Raw genomic sequence first — 8,554 nt, forward strand, 5'->3', positions numbered from 1 at the left:
GTCTTTTGGTTTTTCCTTCCTTCCTTATGTATGTAACATCTCCTATTTGGGGCTCTGATTTAGAAATAAATATATTCTATTCTATCTATAATCTATATGCACGTGCGCTGTCTTTCTATTGGGCTTTAGATAGCTGTGACTTTCTTATTATTTCTATCAATGAATGTAAATAGAATCCCTACGTAGTGAAATTATGAAAAATGCACGCATGCGCGCCGAACTCCACTGAAGTTCACGTCACAGGCGCTGTGGTTTTAGCCTATACTCCCGTTATCCACTTCATGTGCCAAACAAAATTGATAATAATGCATTTCATGTTCATTGAATCTGGATTTTTGTTAATTCCAAATGCTCTTTTCAATGGATCAAACATAAAATAAAACACAACGATTCTTGAAGACTGATGAATATTCTATGCGATATATGCGTGCATGCAGACGAACAAAAATTATCCTATCGAACCAGTAGACCTATTGCATGCAGTTTGAAGTGATTTCCGATGGATTTTAATTTAAACTTCCTGCAGTTTAATAATAGTTCAGTTGAACATGCTCAACAAAGAGACAGTCTCCAAACGTGCTGTTTCTAATGGAAGGTATGTTAAAACTTGAATGTTACTCTCTGGTTTACATATAACCTTCATTGTGGTGTTCAATTGAATTTTAAGGTAAACTCATGATGGGAACATGTTATCCTAAGATGAATAAATATCTACAAATAACGAATGAAATGTTGAGTCTTTATTGTTTACAGGTGCTAGTAGAAATCTGTGGACAGACGATCCACATCTTTCGCATCTCATTGCTGATAATCTTCTGAATGCTGTTGGTGACCCACAAAATCAGCGACTGAAAAGACACATTTTGGATGTTCTGGATCGTCTGAAATCGGTTGGTAACCAGGTTGAAATCATAAGATCTGGAAGTTGTGCAGAAGGTTTTCGTATAAAAGGATCAGACGTTGACCAAATGTATGTCGATAAATTGACTAAAGTTGTAAGTGTTACTCCAGAAAATGTGGGAAAATATCTTGCTGTGGTTAAAATGGTAAACCCTCCAGGTATTCCCCCGGGCTATTTCAAACTTATTGTTCTGACACCTTGTACGCCTCTTTCGCACATTCGGGATGCAACGAGGAAGATGTGTGGAGAGTATTATCTATCGAATGAAGCATTCTTACAAACCTTCCAACAATCTTCGAAAGGTGGCGTTCGTCACGGACCCTGTGTATTGGAGACGGACGATCTAGGAACAGATCACGATAGGGCCTTTTGCTTGGAATACAAAGAATGGCCGAAATGCGCAGACGAATGGATCATCAGAAGAAGAGCACATGGATGGCCCTCTGAAGAACTAGTCAGCAGGATAAAGAGCAATGGATGTCATTTAATGGCAATAGGATCAAAGCAACTTCATGAGAACTATGCAGACTGTACTATGTCTGATAAATCAGAGTGGATACAAGACCCATTACAATGGAGATTATCCTTTTCCGTCGCTGAGAAGACATTGGTGTACGCCTTCAATGACACTCAGTTTTTGACGTATGGTATATTCAAACTTTTGAATCAGGAGGTCTTCTCAAGAGATCCTATCCTGAAAAGCGGTCTTTGCTCTTATTTCCTTAAAACTGCCTTGTATTGGACAATTGAAGAGACACCATCCGACTATTGGACGCCCGAGCATCTAGTGTTTTGTGTTGATATTTGCTTTCAAAGACTGATTTCATGGGTGGAGACTGGATTCTGTCCAAACTATTTCATCAGAGAAAATAATATGTTTTTAGGAAAAGTACAAGAATGGCAGTTGGCATATATATCTTCTCGGCTATCTGAAATACACAACGAAGGCTGGCGATGCTTGCTTAAATGTCATTCTCTGTCTCATCTTAAAAAGGCTTTGGAATGTGCTAGACAACAGATAACACCACATTCTTTTCCAATTTCGAACCCAGAGGAAGACTATAAAATTCTTGTGTCATCTTTCAGCAGATCTGTAAGTAGAACACGCAAAGAAGATATTCTCGATTGTGGACTGTTTAGTGAAATATTTGCACTACATCCAAAAATGCCGTCTTTAGATATACTTGAATTAGAACTCAAGAATTCCCTGACATTAGAAATAAAAGAAAATATGGATTCTTCAGATATGGACATTATAAGGTTACGTCGCTACCAAAATCTTTCACAGCTTGCATTGATATACCTGAATATTTCACTAACAAAATGTACAACTCGGGACCGCTATAAATACATTAGGAAAGCATTTTGCTACTTGAATCACGCCCAATATGCGGATATCAGCAAAGGGAATCTTACACTAGCTACTGCTCATTATTGTCTTGGAAGATTTTCAGCAGCTCTAACATGTATCAAAGAGTATGACAAAGTTTTAGAAACTGGTCTGGGATACATATACTGCAGCAGTCGTCACGGTGTCCAAACGTTTGGGAATTATGAGGAAAATATGTGTGGACAAGGATTCAGTACCATGGAAAAAGCATCACTTGCAGTTTCATATGATTTCGAAATCTTTAGGATGATGCCTCTCGTACCAATTGAAATAGCCCTGGAAGTGGTCATGATGAAAAACACAGATTCTCGTGTTGTCATCCCTCCAAAACTGTACTCTGTGTTTCTGAAAACACTTTGTTATTCAAACATGAGCAATCTGAAGGTGGTGGAGGAATTGTCACTAACATTGAGAGACTGTCTAGCGTTCACTAACCGGATCAACAGGCATTTAAACTACATCATGCTTGCAGTTACAGCAATCAAGTTAGGCAAATATGAAGATGCGTTGCGATATTACTGTTTGGCCCACAATTGCAAGCGGATCCTCATCATGAAGAATTCTGGCTTCCCCGAGTGGTACTCCAGGACCTCCTGTTTATTCTACATTGCACAGTTGCTTAGAATGTTGGTATGATACCGCTAACAAGACGGAAACTATCTACAGTGACAGATACTCTTTACATATTTATAAGACGGAAACTGTCTACAGTGACAGATACTCTTTACGTATTTATGACGTAATGTTTATTATGGGACTTATATTTAATACATAAGGTGAAGATAACGAACAAGTGATCAATCTCATAACTCCTACAAGCAATACAAAATAGATAGTTGGGCAAACACGGACCCCTGACACACCAGAGGTGGGATCAGGTGCCTAGGAGGAGTATTTAATACATAAAGTAACATTTGCATTTTGTAAACAATCGGCACTAAACTAGGATTTAACATTTAACCTGCAAATATTGTCAACAACGAAAATCCGTATTTACTCGCTTTCAGACAATCGATGCTGATTTTGTAATATTTACAAAGATCGATGAAACAGAAAATATTATTTGTATTAGGTAAATATCAGAGAAATACATGATTTCAAAATGATAAACTTCATTTTGATTTGACAAAGAAGAGAACAAGCAACTCGACTTCTGGTAGCATTAATGCTGCATGTAGCTTCAGTTGCGTTTACTAGCATTGACCCAGATTAATAGGATAGGATCAGTATGGCTAGCATTCAGTCAGCAGGCTTCGTTATCATTCAACATCAGCAAGCAAACCATTGTAAAATGAGATCAGTTGGTTGTTCTTTGTCGTCCTGTCAAAAATTTACACTCATATTGAGACATCACCAGCTGTAGATCAAGTACCACAAATGTAGACCCATGCTTAGCGCTCTGGGACGTAGCAATGAGGGTTATTTAACATGCCAACGCCTGCCGCGACAAGGGACCCCTGTTTTAAGGTCATATCCGCTCTACCATTGAGCTACCGCGACCTAATGCTGTAACAGAATTATATCCGTGCATTGTAAATGCATCTGGTGGTTATGGCAATGCATATAGCTATCGAGAACAATCAGAGTTTGTTAACTTCAACTATCTGTATCCATATACTGGAGAAAACTTCATGTTTATACAATCTGAACAACATGAAAATATCTAGGATTAGTATGAGGAAGTTAAGGTTTATATCTATTATCAGGAAACATTGATAAGCTGGATATTTTTGTAACTGTTGGGCAAATATTGTAAAATAATTTTATTTCAAGGAATTTTGATATTTCTAAAAAATAAGGTTTAATGTCAAGAGTGATAGTTTTTATTGAGAACACATTTAATTTAGTAAATTCATTCTGGTCGCTAGCTAATGATGCACAACATCAGGAAAATATTTATGTGTATGATTTTAAATTCTTGCTGTGTTGCAAAATATAAAGCAATAATTTTCCAAGAAGCTCCATCAATAGTTGTAGCTTTTCCTGAAAGTGAAGTATGTGATCTCTAGGAATGTCTGAAGAACCCAGCCATATTATTTCGGACATTTAGATATACCTCATTACATTTCTGGAATCCAGAACGATTGACATAATGTAGTCTTTGTTTCCAGCGATACATCGAATGAATGCTAGCGGTTACTTCAATGGAGAAATTAAGTTCGTAAAGTTCTGGAAACTGGGAGTGGAATCAGAGTCTCAAAAATAACAAGAACTAGTAATCCTAATTGTTCGCGAACGATTACAGGTCTTTCCATCGTCTTGGGGTTTGAAAAAGTGAAAGAATATTTCACATTGCGGAGTCAGACTCTCAAAAATACAGAGAATTAGAAATGGTGAGAGAGAGAGAGAGAGAGAGAGAGAGAGAGAGAGAGAGGTTATATTTACAACATTATTTTTAGCTCTTCTGAGCCGAAGGCTCAAAGAGCTAATCATATGGTCATATGTCTGGCGTGAGGTGTGCGGTGTGCGTCAACTTTTTGGAAAAAGGGCTATATCTCTAGAACCCCTTGGCCAATTTTTGTCAAATTTGTCACAGGGTATCCTTGGCCCAAGGGCTTTCATTTGTACTCAAAGTAGGTTGTGACCCTTTAACAAGGGGATATAATTAGGAAAATGCAAACAAAAGTAGTGGTTGCTAAAAAATCTTCTTCTCAAGAACCACTGGGCAAATTATCACCAAACTTATGCATAAGGATGAGGATATGTTGTAGATAAAAAAAATGTTCAATGCATCATCCTTGGGAAAAGGGTGTGGTCTCAAGGTCACTTCAAAGTGTTGTCTCAAAAGTAGGTCATAGTGACCTACTTTTTGAATTTCGCAGGTAATTATTATTAAATGGATTTTGATGCATATCTTGGACACTTTTGAGCCTATGATCATCAAAAGTTGTCAGTTGATGGATCATGGGACCTTAAACTGCGTCATGTGAAAAGTATGTCACCATGACCTACACTCTGAATTTTATGGCTAATCATTTATGAATACATTTTAGGTTGTTATTTCAAATACCGAGAAGTTTGGAATCATTAAACCTTGTAAGTTGATGCGTCTAGAGGCCTCAAAACATATTTATAAAAAAAAGTAGGTCACAGTGACCTACTTTTTGAATTTTGCAGACATTCAAATTTCACATTTTCAATTTTAGATGCATATTTTGGACACTATGAAAGCTAGGATCATCAAACTTTGTCAGTTGATGCATCTTGAGTTTTCATAGTTTGTTGACTAAAAAGTAGGTCACCGTAACCTACTTTTGGAATTTGACGGCTATATTTTAATATTTCAGATACTATTTGATTTACAATTATCAAACTTTTTCAGTTGATGCATGTTGAGTCTTCAGAGTGTGTTGACTAAAAAGTAGGTCACCATGACTTATTTTTGGATTTTGACGGCTATATTTGAATATTTCAGATACTATTTGACTTACAATCATCAAATTTTATCAGTTGATGGGTCTTGAGTCTTCAGAGTGTGTCGACCAAAAAGTAGGTCACTGTGACCTACTTTTGGAATTTAACGTTTATATCTAAATATTTCGGATACTATTTGACTTCAATTATCAAACTTTGTCAGTTGATGCATCTTGAGTCTTTGGAGTGTGTCGACCAAAAAGTAGGTCACTGTGGCCTTCTTTTGGAATTTGACGGCTGTATTTGAATACTATTTGACTTGTCAGTTGATGCATCTTGAGTCTTCAGTGTGTCGACCAAAAGTAGTTCACCATGACCTACTTTTGGACAGTTACATTAAAATTTTTAAGTACTATTTGACTTAACATCATCAAACTTTGTTAATTGATGAATCTTGGTTTGTGAGAATTTTTGCCTGTTCTACAATGTATCAGAAGAGCGATTCTAGGCCCATGGGCCTCTTGTTAGAGAATGCATAGCGATTAGTAACACCCTCGACTAGAAGTACTAAATTGATGAATGGGAAGGTTAGATACAAAATGTCGAAGCTTCCCTAAAATGTGTTAAGGAATTCGATATAAATATAATTAGATAAAAGGTTGAACATTTAGTTACGCTTTTGTCGTATAGTGAGAAGAAAGACTTGTAAAGTTACACTCTACCTTCGTGATGTTCTTACCTAGCCTGCACATGATATTTATTCTTGTAATATTTATTTTGTAAATCATGTGATGTTCAGTTCATTTTCAAGAATGTAAGATATAGAGTCGTCAATTACCTATATATGAACTATTAAATATCCAGTGTGATGCCCCTATGGCCGCCTCTTGCTTACAACACTCTGTACCAGCATTTCTGAATTCCACTGGAAAAAAATCATGATGGAAATCGGTGTAAATTATTTGTTCCGAGTACAGAAGAAACTGGAGAATAATACTAGTCATGTGTTCTTTAGAATTGAAGAGCTGACCGTGGTCTTATTTCTGCAGTCTGCTGTTTAAGACATATACAATACCCTATAGAATCACTTCATTCCCGAATGATTGACGTTTTGAATCGGGAATCTCATGATAAGTTTCAAGTAATTCACTGAGAAAAGAGATATTTTTAGGGGCTTTGTTAAAAAAAAGTTTATACGTTGAACGGAAAGCTCATAGATTAATACTTAACCAGTAAGATTGAATATGGGTACAGAACCAGTAAGTCTGAATATGGGTACAGAACCAGTAAGACTGAACATGGGTACAAAACCAGTAAGACTGAATATGGGTACAGAACCAGTGTACATGTAGACTGGAATATATATATATATATATATATACATGTATATATATATATATATATATATATATATATATATATATATATACATGTATATATATATATATATATATATATATATATATATATATATATATAAACTTCTCTAAATCGGCCGGCTCTCGAACCGAGAAAAACGGCCGGTTTGGAGGGATGGCCGGTTAACCGAGAATTTAGCATTTAGAGACATTTCATCTCATTATTCAAAAAGTAGGTACTGTTCCCTTTCTTCTAGTGATTTATAATCAATTATCGGCGGAGATCAAATTAGTCCGCTTGTACCTACAGGTAATTATGCATGTGTAATTAACACGAAATATTCTCATTGAAATCATCTAATTTTAAATTTTAAACTGAAGATCTATAACAGGATTGCGATACCGAAAGAAAACACAGAGGAATATTGGAATTCCTCTTGCCTTATAAAAACTCTGTTTACATGCATCGCTTATATCATAAACAAATTTGTTTTGAAGTTTTTAAAAGTACGGTAGTAAATATGAAATTTTGATTTGAATATTTCTTAGGAATTTTAAGTCTATGGAAACCAAGAAAATAAGTTATCTTTTAATAATTATCATTAACAGACATGGGTTTGTTTTCTTCATTAGCTACCGCTTATATCCAAACAATAGAATGGTGCAACAATATGGCGTTTGATACTGTATTGATTCAATATGTTCCTAACTGTTTCTTACATTTTGTACAGAATTTTGAAGGGTCACTTGGGTTACCGGTAGCCAAGTGTCACTTAACACCCTTGAAAGCACAGGTAAACAATAGACATTAAAAAGGCCACTCGTGTTTTTCACACCTCCGGTCGATGATTTCCCACCGGGCCGGTTGGTCACCCTCTGGCCAAAATTTTCTTGTCTTCAAAAAGTGACCGGTATGATAAGGGTAAATTACACATGTCTGTTAACAAACGTACTTTAAAAAAACGGCCGATGTCCAGTTTTCAGGGGTGGCCGGTTTTGTATGTAAGACTTTCTTTGTAAGGAAATGTTAAGATGTCTGCCGGGACTTTAAAAACCGGCCGATATTCAGGGAAAACCGGTTTTCTTAGGGGCCGGTTTGTAGAAGTTTCACTATTTATATATATATATTTGGAGGGTAGGATATGTTTGTTTCTGTACCAGTCATGTATGAGGAACCCGGTCACTTTGATAGGAAGCTGGTATCATATAAAACACGTGTGTACTAGCTATAGTAATCTTTAAAGGCTACAACGCGATTGGAGCAAGAAATGGAGCCCCTAAGGTAGTTTTTTGAACTTCCTGAAACCCTCCGGTAGATGCTCTGGTACCAACTATATTTGCTGGTATTTTCTGATGGTTCCTGTGTGCAACATCGAAAAGGGAAATTCTACACTTTGGACACTCCAGGATCCTACACCTAGGCATGTTCCCTAGAGTAGTTATTCTATTGTCGCTGTGTCCGAACAAAATATACATGGGAGACAGCAGTCAACTAGTTATAAGCTTAGAGTGGATTGGCAGATTGGCGCTATGGGTTGTCCTCGACGATGG

The 8,554-nt window shown here is 36.5% G+C and overlaps 1 protein-coding gene across 1 annotated transcript; it reads left to right on the plus strand.

Annotated features, from left to right (window-relative positions):
• The first annotated feature begins 239 nt into the window (after positions 1-239).
• Positions 240-4,099, plus strand: LOC125669090 (uncharacterized). The gene is made up of 2 exons (XM_048903538.2): positions 240-595; positions 754-4,099. The coding sequence occupies exons 1-2, from the start codon at positions 589-591 to the stop codon at positions 2,925-2,927; spliced, it is 2,181 nt and encodes a 726-aa protein (XP_048759495.2). The 5' UTR covers positions 240-588; the 3' UTR covers positions 2,928-4,099.
• Positions 4,100-8,554: the final 4,455 nt, after the last annotated feature.

This window comes from Ostrea edulis, chromosome 4 (assembly GCF_947568905.1).
Source record: "Ostrea edulis chromosome 4, xbOstEdul1.1, whole genome shotgun sequence".
Taxonomy (NCBI): Eukaryota; Metazoa; Mollusca; class Bivalvia; order Ostreida; family Ostreidae; genus Ostrea; species Ostrea edulis.